Source organism: Phoenix dactylifera, chromosome 9, assembly GCF_051530095.1.
Source record: "Phoenix dactylifera cultivar Ajwa chromosome 9, Ajwa_hap1_PhDact_Kaust_v1.1, whole genome shotgun sequence".
NCBI lineage: Eukaryota > Viridiplantae > Streptophyta > Magnoliopsida > Arecales > Arecaceae > Phoenix > Phoenix dactylifera.
In genome coordinates, this window is record NC_143198.1 from 4,870,607 (window position 1) to 4,889,469 (window position 18,863).

General features: G+C 38.1%; 1 protein-coding gene across 1 annotated transcript; it reads left to right on the forward strand.

Annotated features, from left to right (window-relative positions):
• Positions 1–5,542: 5,542 nt before the first annotated feature.
• LOC103712269 (homeobox-leucine zipper protein HAT22-like) lies at positions 5,543–7,059 on the forward strand. The gene is made up of 3 exons (XM_008798746.5): positions 5,543–6,175; positions 6,327–6,406; positions 6,563–7,059. The coding sequence occupies exons 1-3, from the start codon at positions 5,711–5,713 to the stop codon at positions 6,837–6,839; spliced, it is 822 nt and encodes a 273-aa protein (XP_008796968.3). The 5' UTR covers positions 5,543–5,710; the 3' UTR covers positions 6,840–7,059.
• Positions 7,060–18,863: the final 11,804 nt, after the last annotated feature.

Here is an 18,863-nt window from a genome sequence, read left to right on the forward strand (position 1 = left end):
CAAAATTTGTCACTTTTTTATGGTCAACCAAACATGCCAAATATATTTTTTCAGACATTTTTTTTTTAGAAATCTGCTTTTTAAAAATTATATTTCTTGAAGAAAAAATGATTTTCGCAGACCAAAAGAGCTCTGGATGTATGCACGAGGAAAAGTTATGCCGAGCATCTAGTATAGGGGGTGGGAAGTTATGTACCATGGTTTTAGACTTCTTTTGGTGTTAAGCAAAAGGGAAGACGAGAGGGGACACACGGACCCACCAAAGATATGGAGAATTCGGTGATGGTGATGCGAAGTGATTCGGATCGCATGTGATGTAGGAATTGGATGTGAATCTTATTCACATCTGGCTGTCTGGGTTAGTGGAGTTAAAAAGGGACACGGACGTTACCTACCCAAAAGGAGGATTTGTAATCAGTGGTAGGAATTGACATTTTTCTCGTTATTGTTGACCGGATACCGATAAGAAAGTACTGCAATAAAAAAGAAGAAGAAAGGTGTGTGGACAGGCATGAAGAGTCTTCAGTTGATTGATCTCTCTGTGTCACGTCGCCATTGGCTTTGCATCTATGATATTTAGAAAATCAAAATAGGTGTGCCAAAAAGTAAAAGGAAGGATGCCTTGTAGTCTTTTGGACTCTACAATTAAACATCCAATTATTACTAATCTCCATCATAAGGCTTAAAATTATATAGCCTTACATCTATCCTCTATGAAGGACCAAAAATTAGGGTTGTAAAATAAGGCATCAAAGAAAGGAGAATGACTGAAATGAAAGTATTAAAAAAAATTTAAAATGATAGTAAAAAGAGAAGCGCAACAATTATGCTAATAAAGTATAAAGCATGGATAAAAATTAAATGTGATAGTATAAACTGGAAGGGCTTTGATGAGAACAATGGCTCTAATTAGTATTGATGGCCCAAAATTTGAAGCTAAACTTATGTCAATGAGCTTCCTCTTGTTTTGTATCATTTTCTTTTCCTTTGACTTGGCAGCTGTACCCACGTAAGAGCTATATAAAATATTGTTTTTATCAAAAAAAAAAAAAAAACTAAAGTTCCAAGATGATGTAAATGATGTTCGAGGAAAATAATAAAAAAATATGTGCTGTAACTTAAAATAATTAATAAATCTGAATGATTTAAGAAAATTTATAGCTTAACATAACAGACTTATAATATAAGTTGTCGAACTGAATCATAGCATATATACAATGCCATCTCTCCTTAACAAGCTGACCTCAACTAGTTAGAAAATGGATAAAATTAATTCCTACTTTGTTACTGCTAATAATAAAATGGTGGGCCCCTTTCAGTAGCTTAATAATGCAGCTAAACTAAGGCACAAAAATGCCTCCATCCATTCCTAGCGTGACTCTATGAACTTGTCATCCACTGACACAAATCATTCCCTTAGGATATGGTCGCATACAAATGAGAGAGACAAGAGGACAAAGATTGACATCAGTTGTCTGCTGACAAAGAGCCTCCCCCTTGACAAGAATGGTTTGCAACGGAGACAAAAGAAAAAGCCGAGCAAAGGTGCCTGTGTAATGGTAGGCAGTATGATCTGCTATGCTCCATAAGAAGCAGCAATTAATGGACCCCAGGGATTATACTCTTCGCCTTGGGCGCACTTTAGGTCCTTTATCCATTGAATTGTGGATTTTAGAATTGTGGCTCACCTGAGATTTTAAAATTCACACATGGTGAATGATTCATTTATTTTATCTTAGAAATCTAAAAGCAACGACGGAAGACATTCCACTTTAGCGATCAAAATCTATAATTAACACGAACTTACTTGATTACATATAAAGTATGTTAGAATCCACTAATCGCAACCTAGATTCGAAAAGAGGGTCTTAGTGCAACATAATTATCGAATTATGGTGTAGGTTAATACTTTATGCCACTCCAAAATTTAATTCCAAATCTATATAAAATCATATTGACTAAGCCTAATTGTGCTTGATTGCAATTTGGATTTTGTGTAGAAGATTTAATTTGAAAGGATCCACCCAACTATCAAAAACTATGGGAAATTAAAGGAAGCACATGGAATTGAACTTTCATAGTGCCAAATCAATGGTGGGCTCCACCTGCTGACATCAATGCCCGTGTCACTGGTAGTTATTGACACGTGTCCTGTTAGGCGTGCAAGCTATATCCAAGGAAGTGGTGGCGGTAGAGGAGCCTCCAATGGTATTTACTGAGTAAAATATCATTTGATTAATTTGGCTAATGAAACGCTTTTCTAGCCTTGCCATGTAGGTTAAGCGGTTGTTCTCTAATCATGTCAATGGGTCAAAGCATATCTTCACATACACACCTAATCAAAGATTATGACAAGGATGGCATGGCAAGATATATGGCCATGATTTGTAACTTGAAGGGCACTTAAGCTACTTGCCAAAATTCCAAGGAACATGCATCATCATGTAAGCCATGAGGACTTAGGGAGTTAAGATTGCCGTGTATTAATTTCCTTTAGAGGGAGTATGGAGTATTGTATTAATTAATTTCATTCGGGTTTTTGCATATAATTAATGTCGATATCTATAGGGTCATTCATCCAAAAGCAGCTAAAAAAAAGTTCTATTGTCCAATAAAGAGGTTGCTCCTTATATGCTACAACAAAATGATCAACCAGCTATCAAAATATAATTTGTCACTAATAAATACTATAAAGCAATGAAATAAGAAGTTCGTCGTAGACTATTTCTTGAGTAATATTTTTAGTAATAAAATATTATTTTATTATTTTTTTTTGTCTTCGAACCTGTGGTGCCAAATACTCTCAAATCTGTCTTTGATGACGATTCAAGATATTTTGTAATAAAATATTATCCTAGCAAATGCCAAGAATTTTAGTGGCAATATATTCCTTTTATGAATTAGTTATTAATTTTGACGATGATATCAGAATCATTGCTAAAAATATATTTGCGGATATAGAAAATAGAAAATTATCAACAATTTTTTTGATGAATTAATTTAGTCACTAATATTTTTTATATTTGGTGAAAAATTATTTTATGTTACAAACATATTTTGATTTTTCATAGGAGGATAATATTTCATCGCTACATATTCATTTATTAATGATGTTAATGATAATATTCATTAATTTTACCATAAAATTTAAAATAGTATATTATGATTACTATTCTTGTCGTAAAATATTTTTAGTGACTGGGCATTGCCTATGAATCTAGCAATAAAATTTGTTTTGAGCCATGAAAATTTTTAGTAACTAAATGCATAAATTTTTGTAATGATACAAGTTCCTCAAAACTTTTGAAAAATCTTTCCTTAGTTTTCAATTGCATACTTTCTCCCAGTTAGTAGCAGTGATTCCACAACTAGTTTAGAAGACCTATTTTCCGAAACATTTGATTACTCAAAAACTATTCAATAATTCATGCCTGCTGCAATTTTTTCGCCACTAACCCTAATATGACCCCATCACTTCTTAACAATTGACATTACCAGCCGATCAAAAAGAAATAAAAAATGTCATCATCTTTCTTGTGATTGTTGTTTTTTTTCTTCCCTTAGATTAATAAATTAAAATCTGGACATATAAAATATATCGAATGTTTATATTTTTGTTAAGATTCCATCTATACTTTAGTTTTAGTAAGACTCGCTAGACTTTTGGTCAAATCGAGCAAATTTTAAAGCCATCATTTGTCCTCCAAACTATTCCGAGCATGGACATTGTCACGCTGCTTAGAGAGCAATTTATTATTGAGTTTGCTCCGTCCCTGACTCTTGTTGCATGAACGAAGGCCATCTTTTTGATGGGAAATGAACGAAGACTTTCATGCAGGAAACCTACCAAATAAACTAAAATGTAAGTTACCTGGGTCCACCACTTGGCACCCCTCTCGTAGTTGTATTCGTGAGGGAAAGATTTTAATTTGGATTTATTGTATAATATCAAATTATATTATATTATTATGCTATAGTATACAATATTATATTACTATATTACAGTAATATTATATTACAATAAAATAATATTATACTATATCATATATTTATGTATTAATATATATTATATTTTATTATGCTTTGCTGTATAATACAATGCAATATCCTTTACAATGTTAATTAACTTGGGAATGGTTATTAGAGACCAGAATGGAGCCAAAGCCTTAATGCACAGCTTCAGCCTGTGTGGTGTACACATAATAAATGACATCAAATTTCATCCCATTCATTTGAAACAACCAGTTACCAGGGTCCGTGAATCTTCTCAAAATTTTGCAGCCCCCCATTTGTATTCCAAACCTTAGCCTGAGCCCAGATTTGCTCCCCATTTCCAATTCCAAACGAAGCATATAAGCCAATGGTGAGTCAAGCCTTTGCTAGTTGTGCGCTTGTCCTTCTCATCACCACATTCAAAAGGAAGCAAAGCTACACAAGGAATTAATGGGCATCGAGCACATAGGGCACATGTTATCAGTTCAGGAGGGCCATCACACCATTCGTTGAGCCCACACTTTAGTGTGTGGCCTCCAAGGGGTTGGGCCCATGACACATATGTGGTGCTCCAATCATGGCTTCGCTAACCTTGGCAATGATATCCAATTATTAATGCGATAATTAAGACGTCAAAATAAATCCTAGGAACCCCATGAATCGATGGAATAGTCAATTCCCCTTTGTAGATATGGGAAAGCAACGGTGTCAATCTAATGTTTTTCTTCAACAACAAACAATGACCACTGGATAAAAGATGAGGTAATGATCAAGAATTGAGACAAATTAGATTGTCGCAGCACCGAAATTTCAGGGAGGAACTTGCACTAATCACCTGCTAAGTGCTAATAATATTTTATATAGATTTGTTAGTATAAAATCTCCTAGAATGCTGGTTTCAAGTTAAAGAAATGAGACTCATGCAAGCTATATATGAGGCATGATTGGTGCCTCCATGTAAACCTGAATGAGAACAAAATACCAATAGAAAAAGGAGACGCAACGGGAGGTTACCAAGAAACAGATGACGAAAGAAAAGAAGGGGTGGGCGGACTGTTGAACCAGAACCATGGGGGTGTGCTTTGTGTGTGAATTTACTTAGTCGTGTCTCCCCTCATGCTTCTGACTTTAGACCGTCTTGTTTTGGAATTTTCTGGTTTTTTGGAGTAATAAAGGAAGTCAGACACTCACCTATTAATAAAAAGAAATATTAACAAGAGAAAAATTGAGCAAATACTAGATGGTAGGGAGAAAAAGAAGACAAAAAAAGAGCCCTAACCACACATTAGTTGGAACTCAAAAGGGAAGGAAGGCTAGCACGAATCTTCTACGGTGCATGATTTATATTGTGCAGAAATATCAACATTTGATTGTCATCATCAAAAGATAGGCGGTTTAATTGGCAGCCATCAAAGTGGCGGAGAAGATTCAGAGTTTCATTTATGTTGCGGAGACTTACTACTTTTTTTTATTTTTTATTTTCTTCAGTCTTACTAGTTGCGTTCCCATTTGTCAACCTATGTAAGTGTGTGCGTCATTCCTCCCAAATTCTCATTAACTCTCGTCACCCATTTCATTCTCCTAATAACCCCCACACCCCACTCATTCTTTCCTTTGCCGACAATCCTAGGCAGCTCTCTCTCTCTCTCTCTCTCTCTCTCTCTCTCTCTCTCTCAGAGAACAGAAGGTAGCCTCTTGAGGTGGAAGCTAAGAAAGCATGAACATGGGTCAAGAAGATGCATGCGACACCGGCCTGGTTCTCGGGTTGAGCTACGATTCTCGCAGTCGATGGAGCGGTCGTCATGGCCATCGAGAGGCAATCGTAAAATTGGAGCGATCATCATCAAATATGATTTCTCTCGAGCCCTCTCTCACCCTTGGCCTCTCAGATGACACATATGGGTCGACCGTAGCGAAGGTGGATGGAAGCAAGACTTGGATGGAAGGTAGCAGAGTGGCCCGCCAATCGTCTCCCCAGAGCACGGTCTCGACGTTCTACAACAGTCATCATCCCTCAAAAACGAAGAGGGATAACAGTATGAAGAGTGATGAGACCGACAAGGTTTTGTCTCGGGGAAGCGATGAAGAAGAAGAGGGTAATGCTCGGAAGAAACTTAGGCTTACCAAGGAGCAGTCTGCCCTTCTGGAAGACAAGTTTAAGGAGCAAAGTACCCTTAATCCGGTTAGTGACTTTTATTATCTTCTTTTAATTATAAAATATATATAGCCATCTTCATTTCTCAGCAAGAAGGCCGGAGATATCCTCCCCTGAGATTTTTATGTTTGGCTACCTATTTAACTTATCTGTTCCTCCCTTCTCTTTCTATTATCAGAAAGAGAAGCAAGCCTTGGCCAAGCAATTGAATCTACGGCCCCGGCAAGTGGAGGTGTGGTTTCAGAATAGGAGAGCAAGGTTGGTGTCTCAATTTCATAGTAGCATGCAATTAATTAATTATTCAAGTTTACACCTTATAGTATGTCTCGTATCATATCATTTTTCCTTTTTCCAACATCTTAGTTCGAGTCACATATCAAATTAACCATCGTCTCCATTCTTGCACTGATGCAGGACTAAGCTGAAGCAGACCGAAGTCGACTGCGAGAAGCTGAAGAGGTACTGCGAGACGCTGAGCGATGAGAACCGGAGGCTACAGAAGGAGTTGAATGAGCTAAGAGCCCTGAAGTTGGCATCCCCTCTGTGCATGCAATTCCCGGCGGCGGCCCTCACGATGTGCCCGTCGTGCAAGAGGATCAACACGGCCAGCGAGGGCTCCAAAGGTGGCCGTTTTGTGGTGGCGCCCGAGGCTCACCTCTTCAATCCCTTCACCCATTCTGCAGCATGCTAAGTGACAAGGGCCCTTCTTCTTTTAAACTAGGGCTTGGGATTGATGGCTTTGTTTAGGGATCATTCACACAACGCCAGATGCTGTAAAAAGAAAAAACGAAAGAAGTCCATATTCTTCTAATTTAGAAAATTTAGGTTTTAATACCCCCATAATCCCAGTTGTGAATTTCTGTCTTGTGACTAAATGATGCATAGATATAACATCATCTTTTGATGATAAATAGCATAATTCTTCCTCTCTCTCATTGCATGATAAGTAGAATTTAGAATGGATTGTGGATCTAATTGTCATTTGATACTCTTGCGCGAAGAACGGTGCCCGATGAAATCCATTTTTTGGGAAAATAGTCATCATTTTATTTAAATACTTCTGAATCTTAAATCAGTTAGAATCATTTATTTTGTTGTTTCTAGAGTAATAAATCATTGATCAGCTTTTAGAAATATCCTATTGTTGTAAACAGCATAATATTGTTTTGTAATTCATTAACAAAACCAACTTTGAGAATATCACCACCATTTTTTGGATAGTCCATCAAAAGATTTTCCAGAGGACCTAAATAGACTCATTATAGCTGGAGTGTTAATTTAAGCATCCAGTGAGTAAAGCATGAACTACGTATGAAAAGTGAATTTAGTGGAGCAACCGTATTCTTCCACGGCATGCCAAGGGAATGGCAAGCGACAGGAAAGCAACTACGCCCTTCTGTATTTAGACATCTACAAATTCTACATTAATATATGAGCATGACTCTCTTGACTTCAACCATCAATTGATACTAGGTCAAATGTAATCATTTAATAGTTTCAAAAAAAAAATATAAAATAAAATCTTCTTTTTGGTAGTTGATAATACAAATCCAATTGATCCCATAGACCGTGTTGATATAGTGGAGCAACCGTACGTGTTGATCCTCGCATACTCCCTCCATTTAGCTCTAGCATCTTTGTTAGGTTAAGAGTCCGACCCTATTTAAATCCAATCACAGGTAATACAAATCCAACTGCAAATATTATAATCAGCATATAGTCAAACCAAATGAGCCCATGCTGCAATATCCTTGAGTCCACATAGATAACAAGCCAAGTTTACTCTGATACTATTTATTGTAAACTAGAACTGTACCTAAAAAAGCTAGTTAAGAAGATGTAACCGATGTTCGTATGTTGATTCTCACATACTCCCTCCATTTAGCCCTAGCATCTTTGTCGGGCTAAGAATCCGACCCTATTCAAATCCAATTGCAAACATTATAATCAGCATATATATGGTCAAACCAAATAAGCCTATGCTGCAATGTTCTCAAATCCACATAAATCATGAGCCAAGTTTATTCTGATACTATTTATTATGAACTAATACTATACCTGAAAATTAAAAAAAAAAAGCTAGCTAACAAGGTGTGTAGCCGATGTGGCACCCTCACGAATTCTTACAATATCAAATCCTATCATGAAATGACACATAAATCAGAGTTTTTTAAAAAAAATATATATAATAAAGATGCCTCCATCAAGATTTGAAATATGGACCTCTTTCATGTGGAAATTAAGGGATGCAACCAGCTAAGCTAAGACTAGTTGGCTGAAAGTTAAGTTGATGTATTTATTTTTCTCTTATCATGCACTTCCTTCCCAAGATTAGGAGGACTTGATGAAGATAGCTAACGTGGACGTTGCCTGTAGCTTGAGGAACGGGGGAGAAAGGTCTTGAAGAGAAAAGGAAGACAGCAAAGCGTGCGGGGCAAGAAAGGAATGACGATGATTCAATATAGAACACAAGAGACGAGCCTCCCTTCTTCTGTCCCCGTTAGGAGGAGGCCTGCGTGGGTCACGCACACGTACGTGATGTCTCTCCAAACCTCCCTGAAGGGGTCTTCCCCTGCATTAGCTCTACTTGGAAAGAGTCCTACAGCATGAGTCTTATATTCCTTTCAGAATCCAAGCCATCGACTCCTTTGTCTTCTAATGTTTAGCTTTTCTTTTACGTTCTGATCAAAGTCCAAATTGATTGGAAGGGATGGGTTCTACATGTCACGTAATAGATAGACTTTTCACATCATACTAATTGTAGTAGTTTATACTTTGTGGATCAAATACCTGCAACGTGTGGTACATGAAGTGACAGATGGTGCAATCCTGCACAAGTGCCATGTACGCTTACACTCGAATGGTTATGTTTGATGTAAAGAGAGCTATCAACATGGTCTTATGTGCCCAAGTTTCATCAACACATACATATCATGCCAATGGAAAATATATACGCCATCCATCTTAATTGATATGATCGATTTGACACGACCTGTGACCCTAGTGGCCTGCTAAGAAATTTATCTGATGGGCCATTCAGATCCCAAGAATCTAAACTAAAGAGTGTCCTATCTGTAGGAAAACAACTTATCAGCCACTTTCGCTGGATATTTAAAAATTCATTCATTTTGATATGATTTTTGAGTAAATAATATTGAATATATTTTCCTTGTCATTAAATCTCCACTTGTTCCGGCACGAAAAAAAAATACCACCTATATATAATATATTATTTGGTGATTCAGTTTGAAGTTGCAAGAAGCGTGAGACTGTTGCTCGAAATGCCATAATGAATTCAAGGCAAGGGATTATAGTCCATGCCATCTATATGTAGATCCATATTTGATGAGCTAGATCATCAGAAGATCCTATCATGCGATTTGAAGCTGCAGTTTTGCTAATTAGAGTCCCTAATCAAAAGGGACATGGCACAATATATAACTATATAAGTATATTGTCATTCAAGATGGATGGCGTGTAAACAAAAAAGATATTGATGCAACATGGACTAGAAGATGGATTAGATCCAACGATCAAACCCCCGTGAAATCCACATGAAACTGGAAAACTTTGCGAAAGTATTACTTCTTACAAAATATCAGCTTCCGATGATATCTAGTGTACAATTGATATTTCATGGCTCTTTGTTTTTAATTCCAATATTGACTACATCAAAAAGTTGGCCAAAAACTTCCACTATAATTTAGTAGCAAATTTGTTCGCAACATTGAAATTTTATTTATTTTAAGAGACTTTTTGTGACATATAGAGTCTATATTAAATGTCATCGGGGTTAGTATGGCTTACATTAGTGTAAGATAGCTTTCGATATTTGACCATTATGATACTAATTTTCTCATGGTAGACTCCATGTATCTCCTCTTCTCTCTCTCTCCCCTTAACTGTATGATCTGAAGGTGCATTTTTGCTAATTTTAGTTCTCTCATCAAGAGGGGCATGGTGCAGTATAAGGATGGATTGCAATAACCTGTGACATGTAAACAATTGTATCCACCTAATTACTTCTAATTAAAGTCCAAATTTATCTTATTCACCTTGAGAAAATAAAAAAAGATTAAATTCAGTAGCAGAATATGAAGGAAAAAGGGGTGAAAACATTCCTAATACAATCTCCCGGGAGTGGGCCACATTGGAGACTGCTGTGGTCCCAGGCAAAGTTTCAGGCGAAGTTCCTTGGTTACTTCCCTGCTACTTCCTACAGTCCTATAATATTTGTTTTTGGGAGTCTCCTTAGCCATGAACCAAGCATATCATATCTATCACATCAATCACTCTGAGCCATCCATTTTGTCACAAAAGATCATGTCAGGACCACCTATAACTTTTTTTTTTTAATTGTTTTGACAAGCCCTTGATCTTTATCTACCTAGATGGGATCGAGATACCCACCTTGCAACTTGATGATTCCTGTCAAACACCCCTTGTGACACCCAAAGAAGGCAGAAGAGCCTTATGGCCAATGCCCACCAAAGACATGCCCTACCCTCTGCAACTAGTTATCTGATGGACTGCTCTTTGGCAGCCATCCACTTCAATGAGTCTTTTTTTAAGCAACCCCTAGTTCTTTAGTTAGCTTTCTTCTGTGTAGTGCTTGGAGCAAGCACTGTGCTAAGTGTATGATGGCAAGGAGACTACTCGTATCATTGCTTGTGGAAAAGGACTTTTGGTCTTAGTCACTCTAAGGAGAAAGGAATAAATATCATTGGACAATGGACACGCTAGATAATATATATGATATGGAAGAATCATTAGGACCACGTAGATGGGGTCCAAGTGTTGGTGATCACCTGATCTTGTGAACTCTAAGAGGACCATTCAATGAGAGAACTTCCAAGAGATAGACAGGCATCCTATACGTGAATCATTGGGTTTATATAGTGCACAGCAGTGGCCTCCCTAAACTTCCATTATCTGCTGTCTTTTTAGGATTGGGATAATAGGGAGAGATGTAGCTCTCCCTTTCAACCTTATTCTCAATCATGATTTTTCTTTCGCAAGTAACAATTAAAGACTCTTTACAAGATATGTATCAAATAATTACTTGTGCTGGACGTGACTTACCGCAAGGAGAGGTGAGCAAGATGCTTCATTATGATTAACATGCTAAGTGATGAGTATGCTAAGATGATTGCCACTCACTCATTCTTTTTGAGAAAAAAGAAAGGGGACAGCTATCCTTAAGTTGCATCAAAATCTAAACTCAGCATTGATCGGAGATAACAAATTAAGAAGATGTTAGTGAATGGTGATCTATATCTAACTGGTAGTCAAGTAGTCTCCATAGTGGAGGCAACATCATTAATTGGTTAATAAAAAACTATTGTGGAAAATACTTAAGACTAGGAGAACTAACAAGCATAAAAGAAAATAGAGAACACAGAAAATTTTTACATGATTCAGCTTATTGCATACATCGAAAAGGCTTCTATAAAGATGAGGAGAGTATCAAGAGATGAGTGCAGAAAATTTTTGTTGAAAGAAACAAAAAATGGTTGCAAAAAATTAAACAAAGGTTCAAACCATAAACTATAGACCCTTGCATCTCAGCACAAACCATGACCTTAGGCCTCTTGATGACCTTAGGTTCAAAAACTGGTATTTTTGACCAGTATTTAGTACAATTGAGGAACCTGGGAGTTTTTTTTATTATTATTCTCTATAAAAGTATGGTGAAAATAAAATTATAAAAATGTAATAAAAAATGAATTTAATTATAAGTTGGAGAGTATGCAGTTGGAATCAACATTATTTGCTTTAATTAACATAATGAGACTTCGCTCGCTATAAAGCCATCGGTCTAATTCTTATTCATCACTCTCGATAATATATACAATAAGAAATAGATATAAACCCATCCTATTCTTTTATTTTTTTCCCTCTTCAAGCGATGTCCAGGATTTGAACTTGGAACTCTCCAAAGACAAGTCCTTCACGGAGAGGTATTCATTTTATTCAAGATGATCAAATGAAGAGCTATAAAAAAACTAGCGGACATCACCAAGCATGTTAGAATTTTGTGCATATTGCATAAAACTCAAACAGTATAAAAGCATATTGGATTGACCCGCTCCCAGTCTGGAACTAATCTAAAATTAATTTGGTACCATGCGAACCAAAGTTATTTACACTACAAAAAAAACTATATTTTCCAACTTTTATCTGCCGACGCTAAGTAGAAGCGTCGGTGAAGTCTGGCTTCCGCCGACGCTTATAAGCGTCGTCGCAACCCGCAGCTTGTGCCGACGCTTTTAAGCGTCGGCGGAAGCAAAAATCCTTTTTTTTTTTTTTTCCCCTCCCAACGACGCTTTAGAAAGCGTCGTCGGAGGCCATTATCCCCCCCTCCCCTCCTCCCGATCCCTAACCCATCCAGCCGCCCCCCTCCCCTTCTCTCTCCGCCGCTCGCCCCCTCCCCTCTCCCGATCCCTCAAACCCCCTCCCTTACAAATCTCTAACCCCCTCCCGATTCTTAATTAGGTTCCTTCCAAGAAGCGAGAGAGAGAGAGAGAGAGAGGCCACCCAGGCCCCCGATCCCTCTTCTCCGACGTCGATGGAGTTCGATGGAGCTTCCTCCCTCTTCTCCGGCGTCGGCTTCATGCCTTCTCAGGCCACCCAAGCCCCCGATCCTTCTTCTCCGGCGTCGATGGAGTTCGATGGAGCTTCCTCCCTCTTCTCCGGCGTCGGCTTCATGCCTTCTCAGGCCACCCAAGCCCCCGATCCTTCTTCTCCGGCGTCGATGGAGTTCGATGGAGCTTCCTCCCTCTTCTCCGGCGTCGGCTTCATGCCTTCTCAGGCCACCCAAGCCCCCGATCCCTCTTCTCCGGCGTCGGCTTCATGCCTTCTCAGGCCACCCAAGCCCTCGATCCTTCTTCTCCGACGTCGATGGAGTTTGATGGAGCTTCCTCCCTCTTCTCCGGCGTCGGCTTCATAACTTCTCAGGCCACCCAAGCCCCCGATCCCTCTTCTCCGGCGTCGATGGAGTTCGATGGAGCTTCCTCCCTCTTCTCCGGCGTCGGCTTCATGCCTTCTCAGGCCACCCAAGCCCCCGATCCCTCCTCCTTCTCCCCCGCCAAGGTACCCATCGCCTCTCTCTCTCTCTCTCTGTAGGAAGTCGAAGTCGAAGTGGGAGAAGAAGCAGCAGCAGCAGCAGCAACAGGGCTCCGCTGCTGCCTCCGACCAGCCCCCGGCCAACCCGCCGCCCAAAGAGGGCGAATGACCGTGCGATTCCCCGTCAGAAAAGGATGTTGCCCCGGTGACCTGGGCCGATCTTGCCCTGACGCCGGCGGCCACCCAGACACGTCCTCCATCCTCCGCCGAGAAGCAGGCGAAGGCCGCGGCGGATCGGGCGCAGCAGAGGAGGCGACGGCGGCCACGGTGATGGCTTCGGCGGCGGTTTTCTTGGGTATTTTTGTATTTTTTTTGTGTAAAAAAAATTTATGACGACGCTTTAAAGCGTCGCTAATTGAACTGGTTGAGGAATTTTAGCGACGCTTAAAAGCGTCGCTAAAAATAACTTTAGCGACGCTTTCCAAATGCGTCAGAAATTTTTTTTCCACTCCGACATAGCCGACGCTTTGGTGACGCTTTGAAAAGCGTCGGGAAGAAAATTACCGACGCTTATAAGCGTCGGTAAAAGCCTCAAAAAGCGTCGCCAAAGCTCCTTTTTCTTGTAGTGTTAAATTAGGTTTAGATTTAAAAACATCAGCCATGTCGATTATGGATTAGAATTGGATCACTAATTTCGCAATCCAAACCCAACTTGTAATGATCCAAAACTAGTATACTATTCCTTTAATATAAGAGATTAGTTATTTCTCCTCTAACATGGCCTGTTAATAATTTATATTGATGATTATAACATCATCTATTTATCAACCAAATTTTATATATACCATGTTTTCAATAATGTCTAAATATTGCTTATTATTATTTTATTACATAATATAATTATGATATATTAAATAATCAATTTATATGTTTATATGGTTTGTGTTTGGATTATTTGTAACCTAATTTGATTCGAAAAATTCAATGGCCTGATACAATTACTATTAAGTCCGATCCAGTCCAACTCAAAAGCAATTGGATTGGGTTTGAATTCAATTTTTTGACCTGATTCAAATATATATTGACTCTGGATCATGCCTATTCCTGATCCAAGTTGATCCTCCTGCATTCCTTAAAAGAAGAAAAAATTTTCTTTCATGATGGCCTTTTTTTATTTTTAAAATATGAAGGCCTACTCCAACCGAAAAATGGAAGGGGGATTTTGAACCCACGACTAGCAACATGATGACTAAAAGGCTGCAATAGGGGCATGTAATTCCCATTCCGGCCCAATACTGGATCAGGCCGAGCTCAAAGTACTCAACCTTAAAGCCTGACATGGCCCAAATTGAATTTCGGCCGGAGCTCTGGCCTGATCTAGTATTGGATCGAGCTGAAGCCTGCTATCGTCGTCTCTGAGGCCTAAATCCGGCAAGACCAGGCTTGGGCGATCTAAACCACGCTAGCTCCGGGCCCGGCCCGGCCCAGTTTGTGGCAATAAGTTTGTTTGCTTTCACATATAAAACAAATCTTCTTTTTAGCTTCTACAGGCATATTCAAGAAAGCATTTCAAAGCACATGGCAAATTATTTTCTTTTTTGTTGAATTATTTTAGTATGGTTGGAGATCAAAAGAGTTAAAATAAATTGCTGAACTCTAAGCCAGTAGAAGAGAATTCAATATGAGGTAACTACTAAATTTTATAGCCAAGAAGTGCCAAAACATTATAATCTTTTATTATCTTGTATCTAACACATGCTCTTACAGACCGTCGGGGGAAGGAAAAAAAGAATTTAACTTATAGGATTCTAGAGAATTTTATTAAAAAATCATAAAGCTTGTTTTTTATGTGAAATGCTCATTCAGGATGCTGTTAAAACAAGGAAAATGGCAGGAATTCCGAGAGAGGTAAAAGTGGATGAAATTTCAGGGGGTTTAGTTTGTGAAATTTCAATTTTGGTTGAGTTCTGAAATCCATGGAAGTTGGGAAGCAAGTGATCTTGGAGGTGGTTAGACAGGAAGATAGTACAAGCACAAAAATGGGTACATATTTGAGGACGTCTTTCTTTTGGAAATAAAGCAGGAACAAGGGAAGAATATCAAATTGTGGTCAAACCAATTTATTCTTAGAATAACTATTCCAAGGGAACCAAAGAATAACTTTATTTTTGACATGGCACCCTCTTAGGGCTTAATGCATGGGTTAAAATTACCAAAAAGAAAAGAAAAGAAAAGAAATGTGGGAATAGTTTGATACTGTAAGAAGAAAACCAAGAAAAATACTAACCAATATATATTTTGACATGTATTGTTTGGATAGTTATAGACTTATAGAAACTCAAGAAACATACGACCCTAGGGCTATGTCCATGATAAACCAGGCCTTTCTAGAGCAACGTTATGCCAGCCCAAGCCTATTCACATCCGACAGCCCACAAAGCCCACATAGCCCAGCTCTAGCCAGACTTCTTCTTGGCCCTCCAGTTCTAAACAAATATAAGGAAGCCTAGTTAACCGGCTCCAACTATTTCAGCCTGGATTACAAGTATTGCACTCTGGTCGGAAACAAGAGTACTTGAGACGGCAAATATCTATAGCTTTGTATTTATTGGCCTATCTTCCTCTTGTATAAGCTACAAGTACAAGAGCAAACGACAACTATAATTTGCTACAAAATATATTATTCTATTAATTTGATTTTATTATTATGATGACTACCATAATAGTAATAGATAATAATGATAGTATGGTAATAATCAAATTGTACAATTTCTTTTAAGGAAAAACTTGATGCAAAAAAATTGATTTTTGAAAAATATTTAGTTAAAAAATGATGTAAATGAACATAATGGTTATTATTGAGATCAAAATCAAGTATTGTCATACTAAATAATTTGTTATAAGAAATTTATGCATCAAAATAAAAAAAAATTATTTACCAGCTTATTAAGGACAAAAATTTTTTGATGAATATAATTAATTCTTGAGCCGAGAGTTTGATGAATGACTATAGCCATTTTAAATATACATAATAGACTATATAAAATAAAGAGCTATGATAAATAATAATCCTGCTTATCATCAAAAATAAAGAGCTGTATCAATATTATTGTTAATTCAAAATATAAAATAATATTAAATAAGAGCTCTACTTATTTTTTTAAAAGTAAAAAAAAAATATATTAATAATATTACTGATATGGGCATCTTTGTAGCGTTTATATATAATAGATTAGGTAATAGATGCAATGATGGAAAACTCACTCGAAGCACCGAACCAAGGTTGTCAATTAGCTAAGATAAATCAACTTTGTCCGCTCAAAGAACTTATGCCGCACAGGTATCTAACGCAACAAAGAATTATTGCTGCCGTCCCATCATCGATTTACCTTTCCACTACTTGATTAGACATATCGAAGACAAACCAGTTCACAACAAGGAAAAAAAAATATCCATCACTGAGCTAAAAAGTAGTAGTAGTGAAGTAATCCTACGAAATTTGACGCAATAGCCTACAGCATTTGGGCCATGGAAGGCAAAACCCCTGCCCTGCCCCCTTAGGTGCGAGAGAAGAAGATCTACGTACTTATATCACAAGAATTGTATTGTTTTGCCATGCATCCCCCCTACGACATGACAAGCGGGCCCACTTGTGTCGACCAGTTATCTCCGTACACATCAGCACTCAGAGGCTGGGCTCCAAAAAGAAGGACATGAGGGACAAATGACATGATAGGGGTGGGCTCCCTTTCCATTGGAGAGGGATGGCGATGTTTCCCGGAAATCGTCGAGGACCGCCCTCGAGGGGCGGAGCGAGAGCGGGACGTGTCCGGAGGGTTCGGATTGTATCTTTCGCACGAACGAACGGTCCGTCTTCATTCCGCGACGACGCCCATCGGATCCCATCGTGCGCGAATTTTAAAGCATCCGAACTCTTTTGCACAGATCCCGAAGCGACCGTTGCGCGATCGAACGGTGGATGAGAGCGAAGGAAGGTGAATCGTTCTTTCGCGCGAACGATGCAATTCGAATCCGGATCCGAAGAACAGAGCCCGCGCGAATCGCGCGGTCCGGCCCTGCTGCCGGGGGTCTGTGTCCGTCTGACTTCCTCTCTGTTGACCAGCCCCCTCGCCTGTCTCTCCCTTTTCAGAAAAGTTGGAACAGAAAAAATTTAGACCCAAGATCTCATCACAGCACTGCACAAGAGTAATTCAGTCGCCATTCCTACAGTGAGTCCTATGCACAGCAATTTCCCCTTGCCATGTCTTCTGTACCAGCTTTGCAGGGTTACTTTTATTTTACTATGTGAGCTGGGGCTCAGTAGAATTATATGACATATATTTGCTAAGGTATAGTCTATTTATATTTCTATTTTTATTAAATATATCTGTACTAAATTTATATCAATCATCGGTTTCAGCAAAGAAAAAAAAAAAAAAGACAAAAAGTAGTTAGATGTTAATTATATAGCCAAAAGTTGGAATCCTTTCTCTAACATTTACTATTTGTTTCAAAAATTATTATTTTTAAAAATTGGAAATACAAATGCATCACATGCACCACACTCTAGTAAGGGATATTTAGGATGCAAGAAATAGCCTAGATAGATTGGTTTTGCAAGAGACTAGTGACAATACAAATGGAAGATTAGAAGCATGTGCTGAAAAAGACCTTTTGAAAAATAGTCGTGGTTTAGTCGGGGATCTGATTCAAGCCTGCTTCTTATATGTGCTATTGATGATATATTATTTTGCACTTAAAAAAATTGTGCATGAAATTTTCTATGAGAGTTTTACGTACCAATGGTCAAGAGCTTGCATGTTTGAAGTTAGCTTTCTTGCTTGCAGATAGTCGACAACAAACTAGTTTGATAGGTAGATAATAGTTTTCTAAGCTTTACAAATGTCTAAAACAAATAATTTTCAATCCATCGACATCTTTTGCATATGATTCGTTGCAAGTTACGCTAAAAGGATAAACCACAAAGGATTCTTGCCTTTCCAAAGTTACATACACGATAACTATCCTCAGCAAAAGTAGAAAAGGAAATTCTTGGACATATTTTTAATAAGATAAAAGTGCTCAAAGTGGTTGCAGTCTTTAAAAAATAACCAAGTGAATAATACGAAAATATGTTCAAGAAATTTTGTATAAAACTTCGCCAACAATCAGGAGCTTACATGCTTGAAATTAATTAGCTTTCTTCATGAATCAGCTTGTCATTGATCACATGCAAGGCTCCTTGAGGCACCTCAGGCATTTTGGGACTCTAAAAAGTATGCATGATTGTGATCCCTCTCATATCAACGTAATGTGTTCGAGAATCACAAGGTGACTTTCTCTCCTTTTCCATGAGCTTCCTACTCACCTTCATGTCCCATGCAACCTCTTCAACAATTGCATTGGATCTTTAAAAGTAAAAAAATACAAAAAGTTCTTGAGTCACATTCCATAAGTCATGGAGGTCACAAAGGCTTTGGCTTCAGTATAGTGAAGATTGAAGAATTTTGTTCTGAAGGCCTCAATAGCATAGCATATGCAAGATGAGTATTTTACATAACAATTCCTATCCAGTCATAATCAACTGCCATTTTGTTATGGAAGTAAACTCTATTGTTTAACTTTTTCGACTTTTTATTAAACATTTTTT